The following is a 14,027-nucleotide window of genomic DNA, read 5'->3' as shown; positions in this document are numbered from 1 at the left end:
CACTCCTGACAGCAAGCAAAATGGATATATTTGCATGACTTTCTAACATTTACAGAGGAAAAATATACTTGTGACATGTCAGTTATGCACTGAGGAAAACACAACGTCTCAAATGCATTAAACAGCACAAATATATTCGCTGTTTGCCATGGTGGATCGATTTGATCCATGATCGACATTAAAGGCTGCTTAAGATTCAGCGTCCACAAATTTGTGAGATTGTGTGAACTTACATTGTTGTTTATGGAACTGCTTTAGCCCCGATTGATTTGTTAGGTTATTTCAAGTCAGATTTTGGACTTTAATCCCCGCTTTTCCTCAGGTCTCTGTAGTGTTGTTGTGATACGTCATATTCACGTGCAGCGGTGATGAGAGAACGCGCTTGAGAAACAGTTTCGAGAGGAGAAATCGATCTAACGTTACATATAAAATATTGGTCACAGATTATTGGTCACTTTCTAAACAATAAAAGTGTAGCCTATAAATCGTTTTTTACCGATGCAAATATGTTAGAAACGATGCATCGCGATACAAATGCCAACTTGTATCCGATGCACACCTTTTAAACCGTTAATTTTTTTTGCCGATGCACCGAGCGAATCGGTGAATCTTCCCATCCCTACGTTATAGTATTAGATGTATTGTTTATTTTTATTTAAATGATTTATATTTATTTATTCTTACACTCTCAAATCCCTGAGCAAGCTCCTGAAAACAGGCCGCATAGAGAGAGTGAGGGATGGTATGACTCGTGCTGATTGTGTGCTTTGAGCTCATTCCTCTGACAGCACCAGGCCTCTCCTGTCAGTCACACCGCTGCAGGAGCGTGAGTTTGTGTGGGACGGCCCGGGAAACAATGTGTTTCCCTCTCGCATACGTTCTTGAGCAGGGAGTGGCAACGAGAGAGTTTTATCTCTTACATTTCCGAAACTCCACGATGCCACCGTTGATCTCATTACAAATGATTCTGATCACATTACTCGAGGTGAAATGAGCGACATGCAATGCAAGTGCGACGTGTGTTTGCCAAGTATTTGCATCAACCTAGTGTACTTGTTTTTTTGTTTTTTTTATATATATTGTATTTTTTTAATAACTTATATCTATTATACTATCATTTACTATTAAATTATCTATATTATATATATATATATATTATTTTATATACATTATTTATATTAGTGTGTGTTAATATAAAACTTTTTTAATCTATATTTTCAGTTTTCATTTTAATTATAGTGTAAGGTATTAGTAATTTTATTTAGTGTGTAGATTATATATATATGCACACACACAAATTAATGTTAAGCAAATATTATATTTAGAATATTATATTTAATGTCTAAAATAAAAATATAAACAATTATTCTTATTAAAAAGAAATATTTTTTATTATTGATATATTTAGATATCGGAGTAAATAGTAATATAAATAAATTGTTTATTTTTTATAAATATGTTCACCTTTGTTCATGTTTATATATATATATATATATATAGTTATTTAAAATATCTCTATGTAGAGAATTGTTTAATATTTATATACTATTATAGAATTTATTAATATTGTGAATTCTCTTATTTTTATATTTTCAGTTTTCATTTTGTCTTTTTTTAGTTTTGTAAAAATATTTCTATTTAGCTTTATTTTTATTTTGGTTTTAGTAATTTTAGTACTTAACTAAAGTTTTATTTCATTTTGTTACCAAGGCAACATATCTAATTTTCATTTAATTAAAATGTTTATTTATTTATTTATTTTTAGAGTTGAAATGGCCAATATGAAATGCATGGACGATATGGTGGTGTGTTTGTGAAGTGCTTGCATCAGTGTTGTGTATTTCATTATAACTGGCCAAAAGTGGCACATAAATGCATGCATGTGTGGCGTAGCGGCTCTTCCTCTGTAATTCTTCTGACTTTGATGGAATGATGTCACCCCACACCCAACTAATCACAGACGTCCCGCAGGGCTTTCCCTAAACACATACACAGAGAGAGAGAGAGAGAGAGAGCCCCTGTGTGAGCAGATTTATTTCTGGCGTCTTGTGATAGTGTGGATGTGGCCGTCCGGCTCAGGTCCTGACTGGTTTGTGTGTATGTGTGTGAAGGCTGAATTGTTTTTGTGGCGGGCCTGTCCCGGGTAGGTGCCTGTCGTACGAGAGTAGGGGGTGGTGAAGGGGCTCATTATCCACTAAACTCAATGGCGTCTTTGTGTTTCAGGCTGCAGGCCTAGAAACCCCTTTCCCAGTGTGATCTGATGCCTGTCTCTGTCTGTTCATGCTGCTTCATGTTGAGCTGCTGAGGATCACATAGGTATTGGAGACTAGTCAGTTAGAGAGGCTAACTAATGAGTAAATCACTTGTGTTTTTCTTTTACTTTTAATATTTTTTCATTAATATAGAGTTATAAAGGAAGTAAATATAGAGCACTTTTATTTTATTAGTATTTATATACTATTATAGTATTTATTAATATTTTAAATTTCCTTTTAATTTTTATATTTTCATTTTGAATATAATTTATAATTTGATACATATTTTTAACATTTAGATATTTTTTTTATGGTTTTTTTTTTTTTTTGAAGATTTACTAGAATTTGTTTTCTGCTCACCTTGTCATATTGTTGTCATATTTCATCAGCAAAGTAATATTTCAGTAACTGTTTCGTACAAGAGTGGTCTTGTATTTATGTTCTAAACGCATCATAAATGTTGATTTTCACGCCCGTTTCCTGAGCAAACATCTTGAGCATTCCTGCATGCAGCAGAACGCAGCCCTTTCCTGTTTCCCTGACCTTGCTTCCACATTTTTGACATAATTTCCTGTTTGTTCTAGACTTTCACGGCCTGGTGCAACTCTCATCTGCGGAAGGCAGGAACGCAGATCGAAAACATTGAGGAGGATTTCAGAGATGGACTCAAACTCATGCTGCTCTTAGAGGTCATCTCAGGTCAGTGAGCTGCAAACTTCAATCATTCATTCATTCACCCTGGAGTCTCTAGTTCATTTGCAACTTCCCAAAGCTGTGCGAAACACTGCAGAGACGCTGAGCTAATGTTTAGAATGTAGTGGGGTTCGTATTTGTGCTGATGTGATGGAAATAATGTGGAAAGCATGTGAGAAGTCATCATATTTTCGTGCAGGGGAGAGGTTACCAAAACCTGAAAGAGGAAAGATGAGAGTTCACAAGATCAACAACGTCAACAAAGCGCTGGACTTCATCGCCAGCAAAGGAGTCAAACTGGTGTCTATCGGTGCAGAAGGTATAAACACTTTCCTGTGTATCAGACTGTATGTTCACTCCTGATTTTACATATATATATATATATATAATAGCCAGGATTATTATCATTAACTAAAACAAAACAATCATTAATTTCCTGAAATAAAAGTTAAATAAAATATTAAAAATAAAACCGGTTTTGTGCTAAATTAAAATGAAAACTGAAAATATACAAAAAAAAAATCAAATTCATAACATTAACAAACACTATAGTAGTATATCAGTGATACTAAAATAACACTGATGCGTGCTAATAAATATGATATAGTTTATAGTTTAGTTTATATATGTAGTTATTGTAATTTATAATTTTTTTAAAGCAAGTTTTTCACTTTCAACATCTAACAGTGTTGTGTGCCTGCTTTTATAGAAATCGTGGATGGAAATGCCAAGATGACTCTGGGAATGATTTGGACCATCATCCTCCGCTTCGCCATCCAGGACATCTCAGTGGAGGGTATCATTTAACCTCCATATTGTTTTAGAAATTTTAGGAACAGCTCTGTATAATCGAGCATACTTTAGAGAACAACCCCAAACAAACTTAATGAATGTTCAGTAATGGCCTGTTTCTGCTGTTTGTCTCTCTTTAGAAACCTCCGCTAAAGAAGGATTGTTGCTCTGGTGTCAGAGAAAGACGGCTCCTTACAAGAACGTCAACGTTCAGAACTTCCATATCAGGTTTGAAATGCATACTAGATTTGATCTTTGATCTACGACCTTTATTTGACTGTGTTTTCTGTGGTTTTAATTTTGTTGATTCACCCAAAGGTGGGTTTTGCATAGAGCGGTGTTATGGATGTATTTGAATAAACAAATGATCAATGATAGCTAAAGATGATGGTTAAAAAATTTGGTCTTGAATCTGAAATTTTGAAATCTGAAATTGCAAGCAAAGTTCCTTTACTGTTACAGTTTAACAAGTCCAACACTGACATGAATGCAGAAATAGGAGAAAATTTATAAGCTGTGGTTTGAGTGGCGCCCTCTGCTGGTTAAAGGAGAGAAATATAAAATACATGTTTCCTCTGACCATCTCTTCTTCTCTTTCTCGACAGCTGGAAGGATGGTCTCGCCTTCAATGCTCTGATCCATAGACACAGGCCGGAGCTCATCGATTATGACAAGCTGAGAAAGGTTAGTATCTCATTAGAAAAAAAGGCTAAGATGCAATCCGTAAACGTTAATGCATTGATTTGAGGGGTGATTTTGTGCAGTTCTTTAGATTTAGAAAGATTAAAAGTGGAGCTGAGACTAACTGGCAGCAAAAAGCACTGTCAAATTAGTGAATGTATTTAATAAACATGCAAGGGTGGTGACGGATGTTGAACTTGAACGATGGATTTTTTGCTTCTTGTGGAAATCTCATATCGTGATATCAGAATTTGTCCGTCCCAAATCAGAGTACACAAAAAATAGTATGCTAAAAGTGCCTGGATGATATACTATATGTGATAAGATGAGAACTGAATCCCAGTTTGCATACTATTCATCCTAAATAGTATGTGACATTAGTGCATCCCAAATCTTAATATGTAAGTAACTAGTAATATATAATGTATTACATTTTGGAAGTAACTTGCCCAACACTGGTAAAATGTGCCTGGATGGTATACTATTTCTGATGAGATGAGAATTGAATCCCAATTCACATACTATCCACCCTAATTAGTTTGCGACATTACAATTAGAGCGTCCCAAATCTTAGTGTACCATCCAGGCCCTTTTAGCATACTATTTTTGATGCACTATTTCTAATGAGAGGAGAATTGAATCCTGATTCTCATACTATCCGTACTAAATCATATGTGATATGACAGTTAGTGCATTCCAAATCTTAGTACAATTAAAAATAGAATGCCTGGATGAGTGAAGAATTTGCATACTATCCATCCAAAATAGCTGAATAGCTGAAATTAGCAAAATTATTTAGCAAACAAACATGCAAGGGGGTGATGGATGTTGTAAAACTTTGTGAATGATGGATATTTTGATTCTTGTGGTTCATTCTGCTGTGTTTTGCAGGTGCTCTCAGATGTGTAGTGCTGGAGAAAAGCTGAAATGACTGTTTGTTTCATTATGTGTTAACAGGACGACCCAGTGACCAATCTGAATAATGCTTTCGAAGTGGCAGAACGATACCTTGACATCCCCAAGATGTTGGATGCAGAGGGTATGAACTCTTCTCTCGTTTTCTGCGTCCATCGCTATCTGTGTCTGCATATGAAGTTAGTTGGCTGTGCGATGATGTTTGTGAGTGGGAGAGAGAGTGAATGAGTTGCTCTATTAAAGTGTGTGTGTTTTGTGTATGTCCGCACATGCCCTGTATTTCCAGAAGTTGTTCCTGCTCTCCGACACAGACAGTGCAAACACCCACACTTAATGTCTTCCACCAACATTGTGTCACCATGGTAACATCCCTGAGCATTATGTTATTTCTCCCTCAAGCATAACTTCTCCAGGATCTCTGTTCAACCTGCTGCACCGGAGTGCTGTGTGTGTACTGTTTTGTAACCCTAATTTGCATAATGGGCAACCTCTATAGTTTGTGATGTCACTGGTGCATCCCAAATCATAGTACATTAAAAATAGTATGCTAAAAGTGCCTGGATGGTATACTATTTGTGATGAGAAGAGAACCGAATCCCAAGTCACATGCCATACATCCTAAATAGTATGTGACATTACAATTAGTGTGTTCCAAATCTTAGTATTCCATCCATGCACTTTTAGCATCTAGTATTGATTTATTCTTTTTAATGAGAGGAGTGAATCCCAATTTGCATACTATCCATACTAAATAGTATGTAAAATTAGTAGTACGTAATAGAATGTAATAAAATGTAACACTTTTAGCATACTATTGATTTACTATTCTATGAGAGGAGAATTTATGACCTACGTCTCCTGTTTCTATCACGCCTTCTCAGGTGCTCAGAAGGTGAGAAACCTTTGACCCCTGACTTTTGGCCTTGAAACTCTTAAATGTGCCTTCATACCTGGTCTCTCGTCTTGGTTTGTTGTACTTTGTTCCAATCAGATGTGCTGCAAGAGCAAAGGACTAACATTAAATGTAGCCTATGGCACTGTATAGCTTATACTCAGAATCTTTGCACATTTATGTTAATACAACAATATTAATAGACAACAGTGCTAGCATGGCTAATTGATATTGTCATATTAGGTTAGCTATTTCAAAATTCTTGTAGTTGCTCTCCTCACATTAATGTACACAAACATAACCAAGTCAGATGAAGATCATTTTTATTCGGTCTGGGTTTTCCCACTCTGTTGGCTCGCCATATAACACTGACTTGTTCTGGATTGGGTATTTCAAACAAACGGCCAGATGGATGCCTTGTTTTCATGATCCATTGTTTTATTCCAATGCTATTATACTTTGAGTCAAATACGGAGTCTTAAATGAGGAAAGAATCCAGTTGTAATTATGGGAATGTAAAATTTTTAGCCAATTGCTGCTTAAATTGGTAATCCAATTTGTAACCTGCACCAAAAACCAATCCAACTGAACCAGGTGTGAAAGTGACTTGAGAGATAAGCCACTGACTAGTTTTGAGTCATAACAGTTTTGGGCTTCACTACACCCAAACCATTGCCCTCACCCCTTTCTATATATGCTCTTATTTTCTAATGGTTCTGCAGTCATTTAATATCCTCAATGGGTGTACTGGTCTGTCACAACTTTCTTTAAATGCTGAAAAGGTGAATTTCATTGTTTGATGTTTCATATTTGCACTCGGTGATTAAGTTTGTAACAGTTGAGGACAGTGTTGAGTGTAAATATGAAAATCATAATGCAATTCACAGTATAGCTCACATTTAAAACTCTAGGGTTGCTGTTTTAATTCTTAGATGTTCTGTGTTATGTCTACACAAGCACATGTATTATGTTTGTTATTTATGTTAAGCCCACCTTTACGTTGGACAGTACTTTTCTGTGAGGTTTTGGTCATATGCTAGATATGTGTTTTGCATTTGAAGTGAAGCCACAGGCTTATAATTGTTTGATGTTTCATATTTGCACTCGGTGATTAAGTTTGTAACAGTTGAGGACAGTGTTGAGTGTAAATATGAAAATCATAATGCAATTCACAGTATAGCTCACATTTAAAACTCTAGGGTTGCTGTTTTAATTCTTAGATGTTCTGTGTTATCTGTCTACACAAGCACATGTATTATGTTTGTTATTTATGTTAAGCCCACCTTTACGTTGGACAGTACTTTTTTGTGAGGTTTTGGTCATATGCTAGATATGTGTTTTGCATTTGAAGTGAAGCCACAGGCTTATAATTGTAATTGTTTAAATGTGCTTTAGCATTTTACACAAGCGTTTTGAACACTTTCTGTGTTTCAGTGTTAGTTAATGCTGTAGAGAACCCTGAAGAGATCCTCCAGTGGTGGTATAAAAATTGAGAATGCAGATTTGGTTTTATAAAAAAACGGCATGTGGATTTTTCAGCTAGACTACAAGTTTTCGAAACTAACCAATTGGGTGTTTGCATGAAATTTCAATTAGTATAAAAGATCTTACAAGTGAAGTATGTAATGTTGATGTTTAACTTATTCTTTATTTCATTTGGCTAGTTTTTACGCATGTTATTGTGTGTATAGCATATTATTAACTTACACACTTGGAGTTTTGTTTCATTGTGTGCTCAGTACATCGTTTGCGTGTTTTCTTTCTTTTTGCTATACCCACCAAACCAAAAACCATTAAATACTGGATAGTTCAAAATTTCTTTCCTGTGTAAACTAAAGCAGCAACTTGACATTTACAGTTCTAAACACAGATATGTCATACTTCTTAATTGAAGTGTATTGTGTATACTATATCACTGTACTTTAAACCTATGATATACCCTATATATTGGTGTTGTAAACATTGTGCTGTTCAATGTTTTTAGAAAATGATTGGATAAAATTTCATAATTAGAAAGATGCGTGATGTAATATGATTGTAACTGTCCTCTTCTGTGATAGGCTGAGACAGCAGCCAATCGAATCTGCAAGGTGTTGGCAGTTAATCAGGAGAATGAGCACCTGATGGAGGACTATGAAAAACTGGCCAGCGATGTGAGTTTGTGTCATTGTGTTTGTTGTTTGTGTGATATTCAAGTAGACGTGGTAGTAGACGTAGTAATATTTAATGCAGACCTATTTCTAGACAAACTACCCAGAGTGTTTTACTTTTACTGTCTCAGTATGTTTGAGAGGAGAATGTGTTTTCTGTTGATCCTCCATTCATTTCTTTATTGCATGCTTTTTTTTCTTATAGCTGTTGGAGTGGATTCGTAGGACAATCCCATGGTTGGAAAACCGTGCTCCAGAGAAAACCATGACAGAAATGCAGCAGAAACTGGAAGATTTCCGCGATTACCGTCGCGTTCACAAACCACCCAAAGTTCAGGAGAAGTGTCAGCTAGAGATCAACTTCAACACACTGCAGACCAAACTCCGTCTGAGCAACCGACCAGCCTTTATGCCATCTGAGGGACGCATGGTGTCGGTATGTACAATTCAATTTATAAGACTTAAAAGTCTTTTTGCTTTATCGCTATGATGAAACTTGTTCATTCTCAACCTCTGTTGTTGAACCACTGGCTCAATTCTGAAAGATATTTGTCTAAAAAGTTATTTCTTTCTTTCTAGGACATTAATGGTGCATGGCATAAACTGGAAGGGGCAGAGAAAGGCTATGAAGAGTGGCTACTGAATGAGATCCGTCGTTTAGAGAGACTTGACCATCTTGCAGAAAAGTTCCGTCAGAAAGCAGCCATCCATGAAAGCTGGACAGATGGTATGGATACAGAAACTACACCTGAACTTACTGATGCTTTTGACAATTATTCACATTCACCTACAGTAATTCACCAATCGCTCTCAGTATACATTAACAGGCTGCTCCTTTATGACTCTTCCATCAGTGTTTTGAATCTCATGAATGCAGAGCCTTGTCAGCCATGCAGAAGTCTTAAGAAACAGTCACTAGATCTAAATTGATCTGTGTTTGTTTGTGTAGGTAAGGAGGCCATGCTAACACAGAAGGATTATGAGACCGCAACTCTGTCTGAGATCAAAGCTCTCCTGAAGAAGCACGAGGCGTTCGAAAGTGACCTTGCTGCCCACCAGGACAGAGTGGAGCAGATTGCCGCTATTGCACAGGAGCTCAAGTGAGAAAACAAAAAAAAAATAGAAGCAACAAACAACAACAGATAGGGCTAATTCATTAAATAAAAAATTCTGGCTGTAAGTGAAGTTGAGACAATGTTCAAACTCTTCTGTGTCTGTATTATAGTGAGCTGGACTACTACGACTCCCCGAGCGTTAATGCACGCTGTCAGAAGATCTGTGAGCAATGGGATGCTCTGGGTTCCCTCACACAGAGCCGCAGAGAGTCTCTCGAGGTACGCTTGCTTTCTCGGAGAGACACTTTCTGGCATATTTATACATTTTATCATGTTGACTGTGTGTTTATCTGGTCTACAGAGAACAGAGAAACAGCTGGAGTCTATTGATGAGCTGTACCTGGAGTACGCCAAGAGAGCAGCACCGTTCAACAACTGGATGGAGGGAGCCATGGAGGACCTTCAGGACATGTTCATTGTACACAACATCGAGGAGATCCAGGTACTGCAAAATGTTTCGTATTCGTAATCTTTCCATTTTGCTTCGCCTCTGAAATGGAGCTCCTTGTTTTGTTGCTGGTATCTCTGGATAGTCCATTTCAGAACAAGGTGAACTGAACAAAAAAAATGCTCTATGCAAGAATCCTTTTTCTACCTTTTTTCACTTCTTTCTCTTTATGTAGGGACTGATAACGGCTCATGACCAGTTCAAATCAACTCTTCCAGAGGCAAATAAAGAGCGGGAATCTATTCAGGCCATCCAGGCTGAAGTTCAGAAAATCGCACAGTACAATGGCATCAAACTGGCCGGAAACAATCCTTACACCACCATCACCCCTCAGAGCATTGACAAGAAATGGGAGAAGGTAAGATCTGTTTGTATTGTGAATGAGACATTGCTTCCTTCAGGTGTGTGGGTGTAGGTTTACAAATGAGTTGAGTTCGCAAGTATTGATGTTATCTTGTGTCTTTGTGAAGGTGCAGCAACTGGTTCCACAGCGTGATCAGGCTCTTCAGGAAGAACTCGCACGTCAGCAGTCTAATGACCATCTCAGACGCCAGTTTGCCAACCAGGCCAACATGATTGGACCATGGATCCAAAATAAGATGGAGGTATAGTTGCCTCTATTTCTGTACCTTGATGATCTTATCATTTTTCAAAGAAGAAAAATATTGAATGATTCATCTGTGTCTCCATGGCATGATATTTGTAGGAGATCGGGCGGATATCAATTGAGATGAATGGAACGCTGGAAGATCAGCTGACCCACCTCCGTCAGTATGAGCAGAGCATCATTGAATACAAACCCAACATTGACCAACTGGAGGGAGACCATCAGCTCATTCAGGAAGCACTTATATTTGACAACAAATATACTGCTTACACTATGGAGGTATGCATATGCCAATACACACATATTGAAACCATGCAGGAACCATAGATGTATTGTTTAGGTCAAGTGTTTACAATTCCTACATGCTGTTTCCCTCTAGTGTAAAGTTTGTTTAGCTGTGTTGTTACTTGACAGTGTTTCCATTGCCTTTTACTCCTCTATAGCACCTTCGTGTTGGTTGGGAGCAACTCCTTACTACAATTGCCCGCACCATTAATGAGATCGAGAACCAGATTCTGACTCGTGATGCTAAAGGCATCAGCCAGGAGCAGCTTCATGAGTACCGCACGTCCTTCAATCACTTCGACAAGGTCAGGAACTCATTTGCATGTTTGACTGTGTGTGAAATGGACTAATTTAGGTGAAAGAAGAAGGTTAGTGTTGTAGAGGAATAGACCACTCAAACATGGAAAAAAAGAAGTCATTTTTAACAAAAAAGCATTGACATGTCAGGACTGGTTACAAGATCCATAAAAACCAATGGTATTTTGCATCACTGCTGATACAATGCTTCAAAATTGAATATGTGCAAGTGTAGATGAGAATGGAGTCTAACATCTTGTTTTCCACTTAACAAAGAAAGTCATACATTTTAAAATTAGAAGATTGAGATCATTTTTGAGTGAACTGTTCCTTTAAAAATAGGGTTTGTGTGTTTTTTAACTGTGTTAGCAATCTGAGCTGCAGGCCACTAAAAATACACAACATTGCAGAGGATTAAAGTGTCCATATTAAGAAGAATATGGAAAATTAAGTCAGTGTTGCTTATTTCAAGGTGAATGGCTGTGTTTAATTTCAGGGTGATTTATGCATGATAAAAATGGACCTCAGTTTAAAATTTTGGTCAGACTTGCTCCATTTTCTCCACTTACTCTGGCACTAATAGGAGGGAAAATATCTGAATTATACTGCGCGTCAAACACCTCTGACCTGAAATGTTTGTAATATAACATATTTGCAATGTGTAAATATAGTCTAGTGGAAGTGAAGTAATGAGGGGGTTTTATGTTAAAGTGGAGAAATTTAGTCACGGTAAAGTAAAGAAACTGTTATAGTGATTTCATAATGGCTCTAATATCATAAGCTGAATGTTATGTCTGACATTCGTAAGAAATCAGGTCACTAACTGTCATAAGTATGTTTCATTAGACTTGTTTAGCCATCAGCCCATGTGTCTGACATCCACAATGTGTTGTCTCCATCTTTTTTTTTTGTCATGCCACTGCCTCCATCCCACACATGCTGTTATGTCATTGTGTATCGGTATCATCAATCCTAATCTGCATGCTCTGATTGGTCCATCCACTGCGACCCTTGCGTGATTGGCTTACCACAGGACCACAGTGGTGTCTTACATGCTGAGGAGTTCAAGGCTTGTTTGATCAGTCTGGGTTACGACGTAGAAAACAACAAGCAGGTATGAGCACACCCAGAGAAGAAAGGGTTAAGATGGCTGCCGTCTGTCTCCGTGTCTGTGTGTGTGTGCGCGCGCCACGTCACTCATTCATTCCATCACTCACTAACTCCCTCATTCACCTGTTGTGCTGCTGCTTGAAAAGGTGCCCTCTGCAGGTCAGCTAAGGTTTTGCTTTCATGTGTTATGTTTCTCACTGCTTCCTTTTTCTTTTATTTTTTTACTTGTCCTTGTTATAACTTCCCTCCTTCTTTTACTTGTCTTCTGTACAAACTCATTCTGATTCCTCTATCAAACTCTTCTGTTTGCGTACAACCTCTTCATCTCCCCAAATTCTCTGCTTTCCACATGCATCCTTCCTGTTTCTTTTCTCATCCTTCCCTTTGCAAACTGTAGAAGCGCACGGGGATAATGGATGGCGACGATTTCCGCGCACTGCTCATTTCCACTGGGAACAGCCTGGTACTGCTACCTCCTTTCTCAATCTACAGCAACACAATTTCTCCTGAACTCCTGCTTTTGCTTGCTGTTAAAAAATTATTTTTGTCTGATATCATTGGTTACTTTTTATATTTTTTATTTATATTTTAAGTTAAGATCTGTAAAAGAAAAAAAAAGTTAACTGAATAGATTCTATTTCTAATATACCAGGGGTGGCCAACTTTGGTCCTGGAGAGCCACAGTCCTGCAGAGTTTCACTCCATCCCTAATCAGACACACCTAATCAAGGTCTAAGGGTTACTGGAAAGATACAGAAAGTGTTTTTATCAAGGTTGAAGCAAAACTCTGCAGGACTGTGGCTGTCCAGAACCAGAGTTGGCCACCCCGTAATAGACCACAGTCAAGCACCTTAGATGCAGTATTAATTTGGATCAAATGAAAATGGGGCTGAAGGATAGATGTAAAGTTCGCATTCAATGGGTTGTACTACTGTGCACTTTGGCGTTTACCATTCAGGTGACCATTCAAGTCTTAAAATCAATGCATTGACCCATCTGTATGCCAATTTCTTACAGCCTCATTTTCATTTGCATCAAATATGGTGTCTAACTTTGATTCTCATGACTCTCCTCACGGATTATCTGGGTTAACCTCTAACCTCTGTTCTTCAGGGTGATGCCGAATTTGCTCGTATTATGGGCATTGTTGACCCCAACAACAGTGGAGCAGTGACCTTCCAGGCCTTCATCGACTTCATGTCAAGGGAAACAACCGACACAGACACCGCAGACCAAGTCATCGCCTCATTTAAGATCCTAGCCGGAGACAAGGTAAGAATATGCATGCCAGGATGTCCGTCTAAAGTGTTCAGAGTTCTTGTTGTATGGGACTTTAACCTATCCCCATCTATTCTCCTTTTCAGAACTACATCACAGCCGAGGAGTTGAGGCGTGAGCTTCCTCCTGACCAGGCAGAGTACTGCATTGCCCGAATGGCACCATACACGGGCCCCGACGCGGTGCCAGGTGCTCTTGACTACATGTCCTTCTCCACCGCCCTGTATGGGGAGAGCGACCTCTAAGGGCTAACTCCAGAACTCCAGAGCAGTTCTCTCTCCTGCATCAGTGCTGATCTTCTCACAGACTAGATAGATGAGAGCGCTGGATGGAGCCGCATCTGTCTTTCTCTCAACCATCTAGTCCTTAAAGAGATCAGTGCTCCTGAGGAAGAGGAAGATATTTAAGAGTGTTGGAAATGGAACTTCATAGCACACCTGAGGGGGAGGGGGGGATAGAGGTTTGGGGGAAGGGGGTTACCATGGCATTGTGGGAAGAGCAAATAACTG

General features: G+C 38.1%; 2 protein-coding genes across 2 annotated transcripts in view; both read left to right on the top strand.

Annotated features, from left to right (window-relative positions):
* The window catches only part of LOC107731815 (alpha-actinin-4-like), a 14,198-nt gene extending 8,504 nt beyond the window's left edge, over nucleotides 1–5,694 (top strand). The window contains exons 2-7 of the mRNA XM_016542995.1: nucleotides 2,840–2,954; nucleotides 3,148–3,267; nucleotides 3,658–3,744; nucleotides 3,881–3,968; nucleotides 4,346–4,424; nucleotides 5,379–5,694. Coding sequence (XP_016398481.1) covers nucleotides 2,840–2,954; nucleotides 3,148–3,267; nucleotides 3,658–3,744; nucleotides 3,881–3,968; nucleotides 4,346–4,424; nucleotides 5,379–5,564 — 675 coding nt within the window. The 3' untranslated portion in view covers nucleotides 5,565–5,694. The remainder of the gene's footprint in view (nucleotides 1–2,839; nucleotides 2,955–3,147; nucleotides 3,268–3,657; nucleotides 3,745–3,880; nucleotides 3,969–4,345; nucleotides 4,425–5,378) is intronic.
* A 482-nt stretch (nucleotides 5,695–6,176) lies between these two features.
* On the top strand, nucleotides 6,177–13,763 carry LOC107731818 (alpha-actinin-4-like). The gene is made up of 14 exons (XM_016542998.1): nucleotides 6,177–6,228; nucleotides 8,289–8,381; nucleotides 8,584–8,814; nucleotides 8,958–9,105; nucleotides 9,328–9,478; nucleotides 9,604–9,712; nucleotides 9,795–9,935; nucleotides 10,117–10,299; nucleotides 10,412–10,546; nucleotides 10,648–10,827; nucleotides 10,992–11,138; nucleotides 12,638–12,703; nucleotides 13,354–13,512; nucleotides 13,605–13,763. Exons 1-14 carry the CDS (start codon nucleotides 6,181–6,183, stop codon nucleotides 13,761–13,763), a joined length of 1,950 nt encoding a protein of 649 aa, XP_016398484.1. The 5' UTR covers nucleotides 6,177–6,180.
* The last annotated feature ends 264 nt before the right edge of the window (nucleotides 13,764–14,027 follow it).

The sequence above is a fragment of the Sinocyclocheilus rhinocerous genome, unplaced genomic scaffold, assembly GCF_001515625.1.
Source record: "Sinocyclocheilus rhinocerous isolate Xijiao unplaced genomic scaffold, SAMN03320098_v1.1 scaffold219, whole genome shotgun sequence".
Classification (NCBI taxonomy): domain Eukaryota; kingdom Metazoa; phylum Chordata; class Actinopteri; order Cypriniformes; family Cyprinidae; genus Sinocyclocheilus; species Sinocyclocheilus rhinocerous.
The sequence above is the reverse complement of the archived record's forward strand: the minus strand, read 5'-3'. Positions and strand labels throughout refer to the sequence as shown.

Coding starts and splice junctions, on each gene's coding strand:
- LOC107731818 (XM_016542998.1), top strand. CDS start 6,181: ATGACCTACGTCTCCTGTTTCTATCACGCCTTCTCAGGTGCTCAGAAG. Junction 8,815..8,957: donor CTGAGGGACGCATGGTGTCG/GTATGTACAATT, acceptor CTTTCTTTCTAG/GACATTAATGGTGCATGGCA. Junction 13,513..13,604: donor AGATCCTAGCCGGAGACAAG/GTAAGAATATGC, acceptor TCTCCTTTTCAG/AACTACATCACAGCCGAGGA.